This window comes from Anarrhichthys ocellatus, unplaced genomic scaffold (assembly GCF_004355925.1).
Source record: "Anarrhichthys ocellatus isolate YVR2014 unplaced genomic scaffold, GSC_Weel_1.0 scaffold7, whole genome shotgun sequence".
In the NCBI taxonomy this organism is placed as follows: domain Eukaryota; kingdom Metazoa; phylum Chordata; class Actinopteri; order Perciformes; family Anarhichadidae; genus Anarrhichthys; species Anarrhichthys ocellatus.
In genome coordinates this window covers 3,336,177-3,352,151 of record NW_022280037.1, presented here as the reverse complement: position 1 = coordinate 3,352,151, position 15,975 = coordinate 3,336,177, and the positions used below count along the sequence as shown (strand labels likewise).

The following is a 15,975-nucleotide window of genomic DNA, read 5'->3' as shown; positions in this document are numbered from 1 at the left end:
TACACCGAAGCAAGCGTGTTGTACTTACACTCACACATCCGTGTCGCCGCCGGCAGCATGAGCACCGCGTGTGGACAGAAGCAGCATCGTCTTCTGTGATTGGACACGAAACCCGGAAGTACTTCATCTCGGAGCGTTTGTCAACATAAAGCAACACGGCTGCAGGAGTACACACAATGACCCAGCTGCCGTAATTACGACACACTCAGGGTGGACTCGTCTCTCTGATAGAGACGTACCAAAGTATCCAGACCTCAGCATTGGACTGGTTTCTCCTCGTCTCATATGAATACCGAGTGAAGACAGAAGCATGCACAGGCTCACAAGGGCGACGCTGGCCTTTAACGGACTTGGCCGGTGTTTTGTGGCAGAAAAGCACGTGTCTGCTATACAAATCCCCAGCCGAGGATTAGTGTGTGCAGAACATGGAGACGGCTCTACCAAGCATGAGGTTTATGATGTTATTATATCCGGGGGAGGAATGGTTGGATCTGCAATGGCGTGTTCCCTCGGTGAGTGACGCCGTCGTCCTTCAGCTATTATTAACCACACATTTAAATACTGTCAACAGAGATGACAGGAAACCTGCATCCCTTTAGATAGACCCATAGAAACGTGTGATTATTACTCTATAAACTACTCAAATATAAACTCTACGATGTGTTGCCAGAAGGAAAAATATGAGATACAAGATTTATAATTTGAACTGTAGCAAAACTGTTTTAGACTTAATCTTATATATGTGCTGCCATTGTTACTCAATATTTTCATGATTTTTTTTGAAAGGCATGGATCCCAACTTGGACGGTAAGAAGATTCTTCTGCTTGAAGCGGGCAAAAAGAAAGTCATGGACAAGGTCCCAGACACCTACAGCACCAGAGTCAGCTCCATCAGTCCAGGCTCTACCACCCTCCTCAGTGGTACAGTATACAACCTGACATACAAAACAATGTAAACGTATATCAAAAAGCTCGCTTCCTGTGAGAAGCTTGTGGTGCTTGACTGATAAATGGCCCCCACAAGGTCCAGTCACCAGGGATCATATCTGACCGTATTTGTCTCTGTATATTTAGCCAGGCTTGACGGACTCACCTGTGAAACACGTTCTATGTCCTAAATCCGCCATTTCGGGTCTAGAATCCATTAAAAATCGCTGAACATGACCATCCGTCCAGACCTGTGTGTTTTAATATTTCACGCTTTCAGGCTACCTGTATGTGCTGCCACATACAACCAGTGTTTACACTCATGCTGATGAATCATATGACAGTTTACAAAAAAAATACAGATTCATTTTCAAGTGTTTACCTAACCGAAAAACAAACCAACACAAGTTATGAAGTCTCAAAAACGACACAAACCTTTGTGATTTGAGCTATGGACAACAATCATTTGGCTAAATTACTTTGAATGTTGGACACATACGCTCATCCTGATTCAGGTATTGGTATTGGTATTATTTGAAACATTGTGCTTGATTGTGAGCTTGTTGCCTCCAACTGGAACCTGTGCAAACAGTAAGAGGCTAGAACTTGTCTCAAGCTTATGGAACGCTGCCACTCCTTCACAACATTTTCAGCCTCGACCACATATGTTTTACAGTAACTTTAAATGGTGATTTAAACTCTTGTTTTAAGGTAATTAGATAAAATACAGCCCACTGCCACTTTTTAAGACTTTCTTTTAATAGAAGGGCGTTAAATGTGGAGTCAGCGATTCTAATCCAATACACTTTTTATCAAATTCAGCGAATATCTCCTCGCTGCTCGCTAGCTGTCTGCTCTATGTGAGGGCAGAAAAAAATATACACAGCCCTGGATTTATAAATGGGGAAACACGACTCTATTCCAGCCAATCAGCAACAGGGGGCATTCATGCATGTGGATAGGACAGGAAAGGCCGTGGATGTATAAAGAGGAAGGTAGTGGGAGCTAGAGGCACGGTAAACCTGGAGGGGGGGTATTTGTTTGGGTTTTGAGTTCAATTATCAGTCTTTTTCCAGAATCGCTGACTCCACCTTTAACTCATCTTCAACCGAACACCTGGTTGTTGGTCCCAGTGCTACTGAATTCTGCCCAGGTCACCTCAGACTTATCCCCGATCACAAAGACCAGTTGGACCAATTTCCTTCTACCCTTCCTTCCACTTGTACTGACTTTTGTTAATATTCACCCAATTCATGATCTTACTTTTAGAGTATGATTACAATTATTTTTGATACAGAGACATGCATTGTTGCATTGGATTCGTATTGTAATTGTTTTGAAATGTGTCTGTGCACACACAGGTGTTGGAGCATGGGAGCACATCACAAAGATGAGGAGCAAGCCCTACAAAAGGATGCAGGTACGTTGCTCTTCAGCTCAAGTTGCTTTTATCCGCAACTGAAGGATACAGTAACTGCCTCCGTACTGCTATGTCAAAAGTTCAGAAAAGTATAATTTAAGACAAACAAAAATAACTTGCGCCTACTACAGTGTGGCGCATCTCCCAGAATCCTTCTGTTACACAACTTGAGTTTTATTCATATGTCGTCCAGACTTTTCTAGTTTACAGGCAAACTGTGTGTATTTCTGTCATCCACCAATCACAGTGACAGCCCATACAATTAGTGGAGAGAGTAATCTGTGACGCTCAGCTTGTACTCAGTAATTCAGCTTAATGAACAAGCAGCACAGTGCTGTATCATATAATCATATGATATGTAATTGTTCACATAAAATGGCTGGTGCCTGGGGTTGTATGTAATACTGCATTTTATTCATTCCTTTGTGCAATTTATGACTTTTCAGGCACAAGGAATGCCAAAAAACATAAGGTATATTTAAAAAAAAAAAAAAAAAGCAATCTCCCGGCATATTCAAAGTACTGGATGCTCTTTGGCAAGTTTTATTTATTAAAGCCATGTTTTCTATGAAGACTAAATCATTTTGACGTTTTCAAATTGGTACTCATTCCCCACATCTTATAATTATGAAGATTCATGTGAACAACGGGAAGAAGATGAAAGATTTTGGAGAGTGGTTGTTTGCTGCAGAGTGAACCCGCTTTACGGCTGTGGCTGCAGGCCCAGTAAGATGTGGTTGCTGTGTACCAAACACTCAACCGCAGGGTTTCTCTCTGGGCCTAAGATGTCGTCATGCAGTGCCTTTCAGTGATTATGGTAGTGTACCTCTCCCATTATACCTTGACTCTGCTACCACTGCTTTGGCTTGTTTGCCCATTCAATGTCGGTCATATACATCTCACCAATTGCCCTGAAAAGTATGTACTGCAGGTTAACTCTAAATAACATTCTTTCCATGCAGTAAAATGCTCTTCCAGGGTTTAGATTTGAAACGGAAGGCAAACAGCTTTTGCCGTCAAGGCGTCATTTGCCCAGGTTTCTCTCTATAAAGTTGCGAGGAAGTGTATTATTTAAATCCTAAAGTATGTAGTGACAGATTCTACCCCGACACTGCATCATTTCACCCCGCATTAAAAAAAACCAAAACAATTTTTGGGCTGGTCTCAGTATATCTTACTTCCCAACCACTTATCACAAGTTGCAAACCCACTGCCATTAGTGGTTTTCTGGAGGGTATATCCCCCTACTTTATGGCAAGTTGGGAAAAAAGTAGTGCAGCAGCATATTACTGCCGAATGATGGGTTTTGTCACCATAGTTACAACCCAGGAGACGATTAACCTTGTACAAACACTTTTCACCCCCTCATGTTTAACCCAAATAGTAATTCCAGGTTGGAATTACAGTAACCTAAAACTATATCTCACTCTGCCGCTTTTGGTTGCGGATAAATATTGACTTACTCTTTATGTTCACAAACATGTCATTTGCTATTTGTGTTTCCAAGAGAATGTTTGCAAAAAAATCCACATCACAAAGTGTCATTTGGTCCTCAGCCGACCAGCCGGAGGAGTGTTGGTGACCCTCGTTGCTCTGGGTTTTAATGTATGTAGGCTGTGCCAGCCTCCGACAGCAGCGAACGACTTTGATGTGTTCAGCTGGATGAAGCGCCACTTCTCTGCCCAGCTATATATAGGGAGAGGGGATGCATAATTGCTGCATTTAAGGATATACTTGTAGACCGCAGGCATAATGAGTCTCTCATTTAGGTTTGGGATGCCTGCTCAGATGTCCTGATCACATTCGATAAGGACAACCTGCAGGACGAGATGGCGCACATCGTGGAGAATGACATCGTTGTGGCTGCACTCACTAAACAGCTGGACAGCCTGTCCGGTAAGCACAGCATTTATGATTTAAAACATGAAGCCCCACACAGTAAGCAGCAGTGCTCTGTGAGACCTCTCGATTCATCTTCCATCTGCCCAAAGGAAGCCGAGTCTGGCAGCTAATGCCACCACATTTATTCCATCCTGTCCCCAGGTTTTGTTTATTTGTACCCTCTCCCGGTGACTGTTTTTAAAGACCAGTTCAGCCCTTGGAGCGGCTTCTGTTTTTCCTGCAATTTCAATCAAAACTTCACATTTTGGGAACTGCAGGGCCCGGCACCCTCTGTGCACACGTGAAGTGGTCCAGTGACCTATTTAAAGCTGCCATGTGCTCCCAAGCTTTGCCACCTCTTAAGACACGAAAGCGCTGACAGTGTATAGTGCTGCATTGCTGTTGACATTAGACCAACTTTTGTGAGATTTGCAAATAAAACTTAGCCCTGCATTACTGTGCTTGACAGTTAAAGTGGCATATTTATAAACAGTTTTCAACATTTTGCACCAAACAACAAATGTGTGGTGACAGCACGGTTTTTTTTTTTGCCTCATGTGCCTCCCATTTGTCGGCTTCTCTCCTCTCATTTTAGCCGTGATGTTCAAGATGCAGTACATGAAAAGTGTGCTCCACACCAGCTGGTTTCAATGTAACCCTGCTCTCAAAGTCCCTGGAAACCCGTATTTGATCGTGTTCAGGATCCAGTAGCAGTGGTGTGGACGGGTCCCCCCCCCTCCAACTCTGCATGAGCCAGCGTAGCTCAGGATCCTTTCACGTGTAGGATGTCCAGCTGCTGATATTTTAGGAAGAGGGGCCGTTTTATCGCAAAATCCAACAAGCTGGCAGCATGTGCAAAGTGTGGCGCGGTGTGCTTGTAGATAAACACTATTAGTTAGGTCAATGTGGCAAGCCAAGACCATTTAGGAAGATTGTCAAATGTAAACATTTGCAGCTACAATGTGCCAGGGAGGAAAACCAGTGGTGTTTTATGAAGTGTTTTATAGATCTTCCACTGCTTTGGCTGCAGCACACGAGTTCTCTCGTTTTGACGGTAAACGTAGCAAAGCACTGATTTACTGTGATGACGCATACACGGGACCAAAGACGGATCTATTTGTTGTGCGTTTGTTGCCATTTTATTTTAAGAATCTGCCTTTTTTTTCTTTTTCTCTGCTGCCTTTGTAGTCACCAGTTTTATGTCCTTGTTGTTTGTCAGATAACGTGCAAGTAAAGTACCGGTCCAAGGTGGTGAAGTATGCGTGGCCCATGCCCCACCTGGCAGAGGACTCCATCCCATGGGTGAAGGTCATGTTGGCCAGCGGAGAGAGCGTTCAGACCAAGCTGTTGGTCAGTTTGATTCCATCATCACAAACTCTAGTTATTCATCTCTTCTTCTTCTTGTTTTTTTTACTGTTTTCCATTTTTTCATCTGTTTTTCAGATCGGTGCAGACGGACCGAACTCATTGGTTCGGCAGGAATTGGGGATCCCAACAGTCAAGTGGAATTATGACCAATCAGCGGTGGTTGCTGTGCTGCACCTATCAGAGGTGAGTATCACATTGGACACATGCTGCTTTGCATATTGTATTAACAATTTGTACACTTATAAACTATAAGCAAGCGTCATTGGATGTTACTGAGTTCTGAATTTATTATGGAGTGTTTTTCCCCACAAGAACCCTTTGCAATAACTTGTTTTTATGTGCGAAATATGTAATTAACAATGCAATGCCACAATACTTCAGTTTAATATTTAATTGAATCAGATGTATGTGTTGGACAGCCCACAGAGAACAATGTCGCATGGCAGAGGTTTCTCCCATCAGGGCCCATTGCAATGTTACCGGTAATATATCTACTTTATTTACTGCAGGATTATTTTTCTTTCAAAGTATCCGTCAGTCTCATAAGTATCTGATTCTTGGACCCTGCTCTGTGCACTGCAGCTGTCGGACACAGAGAGCTCTCTGGTGTGGTCAACCAGCCATCGGCAGGCAGAGGAGCTGCTGCAGCTGGATGAGGAGAGTTTTGTCGACGCCGTCAACTCTGCCTTCGTGAGTCTCGCTCCAAACTGCTGATGTTGTAGTCGCAGTCAGATTTCATATCTGTCAGGAAGATGTTGCAACATTTCTGTATCGTGTGCAGTGTACAACATGTGGCAGGAGTTCTCCATAGACTCACTTAAGTGTTGAGCTGTTGTTTTGTGACTCATGCAAACAATGCTGTCATTGTTTTTGCCCAAACTTTTTAAACAGTACTAATATTTCACTCAGGGGATGACCTACCTATCCATTTTTTTTTTTTTTTTAATGTTTGGAGAAACTCCTTTTTCCCAAGCTGGCTATTTTTACTGCGCCTGCTGATGGACGGGGTCACCACGGTTGAGTCACGTTTGGTTTCAGGCCTGGTTTGCTAATTAAACCTGTGGTCTCTCAGTGTCGACCATTACTGCATGGAATGTTTTTCAAACGGAGCTAATTCGACTGCATAGCCTGGCCGGCATCTTCTTTTAATTAGCCCAGCTGCCGAAGCCCTGCCAAACCAGTTAGTTAGGGAGGGGGAAAAAAGAGCACTTTCACTGGCCTGGAGTTCAGCTTTGCTCTTATGTCAGCTAATTTCTTTGTCCACTCAAAAGGGATCATGTCTGTTTTCTCTCTCTTCTGGTCATTTTTCATTCTCTGTGAATCTGTCTTCTTGCCCGTCTGTCTGTGCACTTACAGTGGAGTAATGAGAACCAGTCAGAGCTGATCGAGACGGCCGGCTCTCTGTTCCGCAGCACCCTGTCGGCCATCATGCCATCTGCAGGATCACCTCGACAGCTTCCCCCGAGTGTGGCAGGGGTCGGCCCAAAGACCAGGGTCATGTTTCCTCTGGGCACCGGTCATGCAGCAGAGTACATCAGGCACCGTGTAGCTCTCATTGGGTAAGATGGTCATAATTGCCTGCACACTAGCACTTAAATGTTTTTTTTAAGAGAAGATACCGATTGGAAAAAGTCCTAAAAATCACTTTGATAAGCACGCTTTTGAGCTTTTCATTGTTGTCTCATCTAATGTTTTACCTAACACTACCATCTTGCACTGTGCATAAAATAGCATACTGTTTTTCTTTGCAGGGACGCAGCCCATCGTGTCCATCCGCTGGCGGGTCAGGGAGCCAACTTGGGCTTTGGGGATGTGGCTTGCCTTACGCGTCTCCTGAGCAGGGCGGCCTTTGACGGGAAGGACCTGGGTCAGTGAGAACTCTAAACAGACACAAGCACTGCAACCATAGTACAGTGGTTTCCCCTAAGCTCTTTTCCACAGCCCCAACTCAAACGCATGTTTTTGACCTGAATTATAAAAAGCATCAGCTTTTCCGGCAACATTTATTTGATGTTTTTTTTTCTGGTCATTTTGGTCATAACTATATGCAAGTTGCTTTTCATAAAAAATAAAATCCTGTTATGAGATACGGTGTTTATTTTTTCTACTGTCAAATGCTCTGAATGTTCAAAATAGCACCAGTGTATTGACTTAATGCAGAAAGCATATGACGGAAGTTCACAACTTAAACCATGTCCTCATTTGTTAACCCCCAGTCTTTGTTTGTTTCTGCAGGAGCCATTCAGCACCTGTTGGAATATGAAACTGAACGCCAACGACACAATCTGGCCATGATGGCTGCCATCGACCTCATGAAGCGCCTTTACTCCACTAACGCCGCCCCTGTTGTTCTCCTACGCACCTTTGGTGTGCAGGCCACCAACATGGTCCCAGCGCTAAAAGTAAGCTCCGTCCCTTCTAGCTTCTACCTCCTGCACATATTCTCCTGCACATCCCAGTGAACCTGGCCATCACTCAGATGATATCAACCACCTATCAAACCCAAGCTCCTCCTCCACCCCGACCCCACCCTCCACGCGCTTTTCTGATTACATGGAGCTTTACTTTAACGAAGTCTATAATTTCCAGAGTTCTGAACCTACTACTATGGCATCTAGGTTTAGCCCCAAATTTAGTGTTACCAAAAGTGTGTGGGTGGGGTGCAGTGCTGGCCCGGGGGCAGCGGACAGCGGTGTTGGCTTGTGTTTTCACACCCCTTTTATTACCGACCACTCATGTGAAATGACTTTATTCCCTACTAAGTGATTCAGACCAACACAACTGTGACTGGTTGTAAAGGCAGTTCACTATGGAGGCACAGAAGTTAAGCGTGACATTTTTTCCATATTAAATGTTGTGCGTTCACTGGTTTACAGGTCTTGTATAGAGGTCTTCAGTGCCACGCACTTGTAACAGGCTTTTAGTAAGCGTGACTCAAAGTTCACAGAGTTTCTGAATTGGTGTCTCTTTTTCCTCTGCAGGAGCAGATCATGGCATTTGCAAGCAAGTGATGCATTCGTCATGCTAGGTCGCTGGTGGATCTTCAAAACGTGTGAGCTTTAATGGCTGTAAAAATTGTGAATGTAAAACAAATTAAATAATAGATATATTTTACTCCTTTGTGGTTCTTGTGTGTGTGCCTTGGTACAAAAGGAATACAGATCGACAACACTACATTGCTGCTGTCCCGAGCATAATATATACAACATGTAAAAAGCACAAGGATTGTTGATTTTATGTTCAAATCCTCCACTACTTGGCAAATACAGTTCATATACCAAGCTGTGAATTATCCAAGAAGTACATTTCTCAGAAATGATATGAAGATTTGTGAAGCGCTTCATTCTCAGATGGAAGGTTATTTAAACCATGTAGTCATAAGTCCAATGTTTGCACAGTTTGATCAAATGATTTTAAGCACAATTCACAGATTTTTACATTGGAGACTACGAGTGCACCCTAAAGCATTTCATCCGTGTTGATATAAAAAGTACGAATACAAACAAAGTACATTTCTCATGTTTAATTAAAACATACATGTATAGTGTACACTCGTTTCACTGGATTTAATAAAAACAATTTACATATTGTCGGTCATCAGGTTATTCATACTGATGAACATACAGGCATTTCTGAGCAATTGTGCAGCATAACATTTTTGCAACGCAAGAGCAGTTCTTGTCAAAATATTTCATTAATAAAAGTTTACATTATGTATATACAGCAGTAGTTATTGAACATGTTGAATACTGAAAAGACTGCAAAGGCATGGTCAAAAGAGCAGTTACACAGAGAGTTAATATTAGATGAGAATAATTAAAATGCTCTACATTAGAAAAAAATCTTTAAATATTTGTACAGTTCACAAGAAATATCACTTTTTGAGCAACAAATGAAAAAGTTGGCTTTCAACTTTTTACATAGTTTCTGTTTACATGTTTGCTGTATGTAATAGCTATACATTATGCTGTTGGAGGCACTATCTACCCTTGATTAGAGGCCTTTCTATCACTAGTCTAAAATAGAGTTCAGACCAGGGGCCCCTGCAATTTAGCCATGCTTGATAAGCTCTTTTCCCCTCTAGACAAAACAAACAATAATGCCTGAACCTTAAAACTACAGGCATTAACCTCATACATGTAACAGCTATGTATACAACAGTCTGTGAGTGGCATCTCGCCACAGCGCTCTCCTTGCCCCCCTTCAGTCATGGTGAATCCAACACTACTTGAATATGTACAACTCTTCAGTTGGCATCAAAGCAACAGATCATTCTTAGCTACAATATCTGCAATTAAAGTGTTATGTGCAAAGTTGAAGAAAAGAAGCTGTATGATCGCCAACTGCTCTATTTCCAATGATGGCTAGGGGCAAATTAATTAGGGTTAGGGTCCTGTATAAATATTTACTGCTAGAATGAAAAAAAAAAAAGATTTACATGCATTTAGAAAGACAACTATGGTTGCACTTCCAGCAACTAGTCTCTAAATGAATTCCACTGTACTGTACAGTGCACACCAGGACCACAGTAAGCACCAACACACCATGATTGGTTGTATTGCTTCTAGACTACCCTGTGCACACTTAACAGGTAGGTGAGGAAGACTTTTCAGATCAGACACCCATGAGGAATCAAAAATGTAAACGTTTTACAAAAATAAAGTCAGCCCACCAGTTATTAGCTCAACATACAGTAGAAATAGCTGGCCTTGTAAAAATATAGTGATTTCTTTTTTTTCAACAGTTCTCGGGAGTGTTCGCAGGGTGCTGTGGTTCAGGAGAAGAGGAGGGGCGTGCTGATCGAGGGCGGACAGAGGACGGGAAGCCCCACAGTGACACTGTCCCTCTCAGTGCTGGCTGCAGTGACAGCGAGCTGTCTCTAGTGGATGTTGAGGTTTCTGAAGTAGTCAAAGGTTGCCCCCAGGGCCCAGCTGGTCTCCACGTTGTTCACCTTCTTGGCTAGCTGTTGAGCAGAGTGACGGAAGGGGGGGGGGGGCATTAAAACCACAAAGAAACAAACCATTCCCTACTCCTACTGTCACATTGATATTGCCCATGTTTGAGTGAAATACTGTACAGACAGAATATTAAAGTGTTGTCATATCTCTTCTCACCTGAAGCACAGTGTTGTCCTTGAAGCCAAAGCCCTCCTTTAGCAGACAAGTGATATATGTCATATCCATGCAGAGGAAGGGGCTGATAGCACGGTACTTGGTCATTTTGTTGCACACTGCAAACACAAATAACCACAGGTTTCAGACATGACAATAATACAGGTTTCACAGACCACTAACACACAAAAAAGAAGCATTTGACGGAGACACCTTGTTGCATCATACAATGGAGCCACGTTCCATGTATTAACAAAAAAAAACCACCTTTTCTAACCCCTGTGCTACATGATTAAAAGATGATCTTTCTGTTTTGTTTGGCTGAATAAACAGGGAGGTGCGAGGAGAACAGCCGAGGGTCAGCACAAGGCTGCGGGTGGGTGGCAGTGTTAAACAGCCTAGTACACAGTTTGTGTGTTGCAGTATGTGTCAGCCCCCAGGTGGTGTGTGGCTGTCAGGTGCCCTCCTGCCTGGGCCAGACAGACATCTTCAGCTCAGCTGCCAGCCCAGCCTGAGCCAGACGTGTTCCTCGAGACCATGTGACAGTGTTCTCGCAACACAAACAGCCTTACATAACACACCATCTCCTTCCTACTTGTTATAAATCTGGTTCTACATGGGTATTGCAAGTGTCACACTCTTGAGCTGATAAGCATGGTGTGTATTGGTTAAATATACATAAACGTTTTGCAGCGATGTTAACCTAGAATTATTCTATTTTTGTCTTATAATCTATCTCCATAAATAATTGTATCTGTTACATTTTATTGACTATTGCATGAAGTTTCAGTGGTTAAAGTACTGATATGTATAGCTTCTAAGATTGTGTGTTTTACACACAAGTGTATGCAACGAGGTAACATGTAACTCTCACCTTCCTTGGCTCTCTTCTTAAAATCCCTGACTTCAATCGCACCACCTCGACTGCCATCTGTGCAGGAAAAACAAACATGAAACTTGAATACCTATTTTGTGCAAAGGATGACAACAAGAATGAAAGATAATGGCGCTGGAAGGTGACTCTTTGGTCTGTGCCCACTCACCAATGAGGCCGGACTCCACCGCTCGGTCAAAGTAGTAGGAGAAGGCATAGAAGACACTGCTGCCCTTCACTTCATAAGGCTGGTGCACTACTCCTTTGATTACCTTCATAACCTCATAGTAGCACAGCTTGTATCCTGCATAGCCTGAAACAAGAGAGAAAAGGAAAATGTAGTTTTGTCAAAGAATGACTTAACTAACATTGGAAATGGTGGAGTAAACAATGAGTTAAAGGTGCTTGGAAGCAGCGATGGTTGGAATGCAACTGTCTAAAGCCTCAGTTTGAGGTTAGCCAGGGGTTGAAGCTGGGGGCTCACCAGACAATATACAAGGGAAGCCCCAGAAGGACAAGTTTCACACAGCCCCATGGATATGGTTGGCTCATTTGTCCCGGCAAAACCATGTGCTGACAAGAGCGGCATTTAGTGCGGCCCTGTTGGGCTGTCTATTTTTACCACATAATTGTGAGCGGTCAAGATCAAGCCGCTCGTTACACAAAAAAAAAACAACAACTCAGGGACAAGCCCAGCATCTTTTGGCTACTTCACTGTGGTATGGGAGTGACTGCCTTATTTGTGAAGTTAACTGACAGTTTTCTTTTCCTTTAAATACAAGGTTGACTGCAGTATAATTGTTCAAGAGGGAAGACAGAGAGAGAGAAAGGATGACAAAACATGCGTTTGGCGCCAAGGTTACAGAAACTTCAGCGGAGAAATGTTCTCATGAGGGACTGTATTATACTGTACTCTATTCCGTTCCAGAGTTGAGAAAGGAATGCACGGATCGCTGCATCCAACAGCACTTGGAAGGCAAATCAAAACCTCAGGGTGCTTTTATCTTACCATCTGTAATCCCGCTAACTTTGTAGGTGGTTCCTCCAAAAGTCACATCTTCTCTGAACTTTTTCGGGAGGCATGAACTAGTGAAGACTTTCCAATCCAGCCCTGGGAAAACAAAAACAGGAAACAGTTTGTTATCTTCCAATGAATACATTATGAAAGAACGACACAGAGTGCAAATAAAGAAGCGATGACAGGAACTAGATACTCTACCTCCAGCTCCGAGTGCTCCAAGAGTTGCCAGTCGAGCCGCATACAGTCCATTTCCAAGGTAGCTACATGATGATGACAGACACTTGTGGTAAGTATCTTAGATAGATATGTATATTTTACTCTACAAAAACACTGATATGTGAGTTTTCATGGGCAAAATGTAATCCATAGCATCTTCTGTGTCTGCTATTTACCTGTGCGTGTAGACTTGATACGTGTTTTTGAAGAGGTTGAATTGAGCAATGTAAGTGGGAGGAGCCGACTGAACCGTTTTCTGTTGGATAAACAACAATTGTTTAGCGGCGTATTTTTGGTGGTACAATTTTCCAACAGGCTTATTTACCACATACAATATGACATTCACCTTTGACTTGGGAAGGAAAGTGATCTGTGTAGATCCTCCACCCAAATCCAGGATGCCCACCGTCCTCCTTGTGTTGGAGTACAAGTGACCTATTTAAAATAAGCTTGGAGTTAAACAGGATAAGGTGCCACTCATCATCAGTGCAACAAACAGAGCACACGTTGTAATCTTGTGGCTTTATCACCAGTTTCAGTTGGAATTTCTGCCTTTTACAAACACTACTGTCAGACTGACGCATGCTTACACATCATGTCTTTCCCCACCAAGAAGGAAAATACCTTTTTTTGGTTCAGGGCTCAAGGTTGATTAAAATAAATGTGTATAGCTGTGTTAAAAAAACGTGAGGAACTATTGCTTGTTTTTGCAACCTGTTTGGGGGCCAGTGACTCAAGCTCATAACCTCAGACAGGAGTCTTTCACTGCCGGGCTTCTGTGTACACTGGAGCCTCAGATATGAGCCTCCTGACCACTAACACCACCATAGCAAAACACAAGCAATGTCCTACCTGTAAGGAAGTTCACTGTGACCCAGGCAAGGACTCCTAAAACAGCACAAGGGTGAAAATGTCTGCATTAGTAAATACCTGAGAAGTGCTACATTTCCACATTTCGAATGTGTTCAAGCACAACGAACAAACTTAGAAGTGAAGATGACTTTTAGTTCAGTTCTCCTTTTATTGTGCTGATATTAAAGTAGCAGAGTTTGTGCAACTCACATGCACTGTTGCAGACCAGCCCAGGTAGTTACAATTGTCTCAGATGTCAAGTTATTGCGCTCATAAAGGGAGGATAATGAATGGCACATACCGTATGATGAAACATAACATAGTGAGGTTAATAACTGATGTGGAGGATGGCACGAAATTATTGGGCGTGGGGCAACAACTCACACTGGCTTACGTATTTGTCTAAGCGAGGTAGTAACGGACCTCTTGTAAAAAGAATTACGAGAGCAGCATTGTTTGACGCATTCTCGGTGAATGAGGCAGTTAAAGCACCTGGTTACACAATAAATCTGTCAAAAACAAAACAAATACAAATCTTGTGTTTTGTGTACTATATACAGTATATAGTAAGATAACCTACCTTCTTTTGCTCCATTCATGATGGAAACACTGTTGTTTGGCACGAAGAAAGGGGACTCGTCAAATACCTCTCGCACCTATGGAATCACAATTTCATTACAATTATCTCCTGGATATGTGTCAAAATAATACAATCATACCTGGCTACACCCCAAAATGTCCTGCTGTTGTCAGGATATAGTCTATTCAGGCTCTGGTTCTGTTTTAGAGTGACAGATAACTCAACCACAAGCATGGCTGGAACAGTAGCCTGGATTTAATACTTTAAATGACAAATATGGTTACTCCACACAACCCCACAACAGCTGTTTTTTGCGACATGATAGCCACCAAATGGGCAGACTTGCTGCCTCTTTTTTTTTCTAAGACACTTGTAAGCACTTAGTGGTTTCTCATCCCTCTCTTGGCGGGACGGGTGATGTTTGTGCCAGACTGTCTGAGGGCAGAGAGAAAACGTGCCTCACCTCCTTCAGAAGAGCGTTGGCCCTCTCTTCAGGCAACAGACGCAGACCCGCTGTGGCCTTCAGGACCACTGGGGTCCTCTTCCAGTCCTCCTCTGGCACCGTCTTCTTGGCAACCTTCAGCAACTGTCGGATGGTGTTGCCACCCTGCGGAAGAGATGGCAATCAGTTACAGGCAGCATCATCTTTAAATGGAGAGACATTTCATAATCAAACTAAGACATTTCTTGAGTGGTCAAAGTCTTTAAAAACATGCATAAATCAAAGGTACAGCAGACAGGAGTGGGCAGCAGTGACAGCATCCGCAGGAGGCATTTTTGTAATTACACAGTGTTTACATCACATGAACCCAACCCAAAGACAATCCCAGTGGTTTGCAGACAGTGAACAACTCCCTAATATACCTGATAATTAATAATAAGTGATGGTGTAAAGATGCATACATACCTCCTTGGGTTTGTCCTTATAAGCAGACAGACCAGGCTTCACTGCGTGGTACATTTCATTGTCCAGGACTGGCAGTTCAACTAAAAAAGAAGTCGGTGTCAGTGAACAAGATCATAAACCAGAGAGCAGGATCAAATGTAAACCCAAGTAGACGATTGCATTGCTTTTCTTTTACAACTCATGATATTTAGTCTGTAGCTGGTCACCTACATCAGTTTCAGAGGTCTGCTTCCCAACACAGCTACTTTTAGAAACAGTTTTGCCCGTGCACTCTGCCGGTGCATGTTTATCCTGACGCCACACAGTGAATGACCTAACAGCAGGCAGACAGAGTGGAAGCCAACAAGCATGTGCAAGAGAGTTAAGGAAAAGTGGAGCAATTACCAGGGTCTTTCTGGATGAACTTATAGATGTGGATCCTGCTGCCTGTGCTCCCAGCGTCGAACATGATCCCATAGAACACCCGGCTCGCGTTGACAGGGGAGGAGGCGTCGAGCACCGGCTGGAAAACTTCAGGTAGCTGGTAAGGCTCGGGGGCGTGATGCACGACTTCGGGCACCGGGTGGAACGCCTCTGGTATGGGGTGGATGACTTCGGGTTCCGGGTGGAACACCTCGGGGATCTCGGGGTAAGTCGGCATGCCGGGCTGCGGGACTACGGGCTCTGGGTTGGCGACCTCGGGGAGGAGGTTTTCCGTGTTGGCAGAGTGATCCCGGTAGCGGTAGAAGTGGGGGACGTAGCGGTGGTGCCGGTAGTAGGTCGCCTCCGCTGTGAGGCTCACAGCCAGAAGCCACACGGATAAAGTGAGCAGCGGGCTC

General features: G+C 43.5%; 2 protein-coding genes across 4 annotated transcripts in view; one reads left to right on the top strand and one right to left on the bottom strand.

Moving 5' to 3' along the window:
- The first annotated feature begins 112 nt into the window (after positions 1-112).
- coq6 (coenzyme Q6 monooxygenase) lies at positions 113-10,544 on the top strand. Of its 3 annotated transcripts, XM_031847815.1 has the most exons (13): positions 113-512; positions 787-921; positions 2,289-2,347; positions 4,117-4,243; positions 5,448-5,578; positions 5,672-5,779; positions 6,016-6,078; positions 6,179-6,286; positions 6,953-7,155; positions 7,348-7,463; positions 7,832-7,998; positions 8,578-8,648; positions 10,341-10,544. In XM_031847815.1, exons 1-12 carry the CDS (start codon positions 311-313, stop codon positions 8,605-8,607), a joined length of 1,449 nt encoding a protein of 482 aa, XP_031703675.1. In that variant the 5' UTR covers positions 113-310; the 3' UTR covers positions 8,608-8,648; positions 10,341-10,544. The 3 variants fall into 3 exon arrangements, with proteins under 3 accessions (XP_031703675.1, XP_031703673.1, XP_031703674.1); XM_031847814.1 differs by lacking the exon at positions 10,341-10,544 and having other exon boundaries at positions 114-512; positions 8,578-8,711; XM_031847813.1 differs by lacking the exons at positions 8,578-8,648; positions 10,341-10,544 and having other exon boundaries at positions 7,832-8,570.
- The window catches only part of entpd5a (ectonucleoside triphosphate diphosphohydrolase 5a), a 9,197-nt gene continuing 2,326 nt past the window's right edge, over positions 9,105-15,975 (bottom strand). Inside the window, exons 3-15 of the mRNA XM_031847185.1 lie at positions 15,542-15,972; positions 15,158-15,237; positions 14,714-14,857; positions 14,251-14,326; positions 13,671-13,706; positions 13,165-13,253; positions 12,995-13,074; positions 12,801-12,862; positions 12,591-12,692; positions 11,751-11,894; positions 11,582-11,638; positions 10,711-10,826; positions 9,105-10,559 (exon numbers count right to left, since the gene is read on the bottom strand). Of these exons, the coding sequence (XP_031703045.1) occupies positions 10,476-10,559; positions 10,711-10,826; positions 11,582-11,638; positions 11,751-11,894; positions 12,591-12,692; positions 12,801-12,862; positions 12,995-13,074; positions 13,165-13,253; positions 13,671-13,706; positions 14,251-14,326; positions 14,714-14,857; positions 15,158-15,237; positions 15,542-15,972 (1,501 nt within the window). The 3' untranslated portion in view covers positions 9,105-10,475. The remainder of the gene's footprint in view (positions 10,560-10,710; positions 10,827-11,581; positions 11,639-11,750; positions 11,895-12,590; positions 12,693-12,800; positions 12,863-12,994; positions 13,075-13,164; positions 13,254-13,670; positions 13,707-14,250; positions 14,327-14,713; positions 14,858-15,157; positions 15,238-15,541; positions 15,973-15,975) is intronic.

What these genes read in the sequence shown, in the direction of transcription:
- coq6 (XM_031847813.1), top strand. Translation starts at nt 311, where the DNA reads ATGCACAGGCTCACAAGGGCGACGCTGGCCTTTAACGGACTTGGCCGG. An exon ending in CTCTACCACCCTCCTCAGTG is followed by an intron (nt 922 to 2,288) that starts GTACAGTATACA and finishes GTGCACACACAG; the next exon opens with GTGTTGGAGCATGGGAGCAC. An exon ending in ACGCCGTCAACTCTGCCTTC is followed by an intron (nt 6,287 to 6,952) that starts GTGAGTCTCGCT and finishes GTGCACTTACAG; the next exon opens with TGGAGTAATGAGAACCAGTC.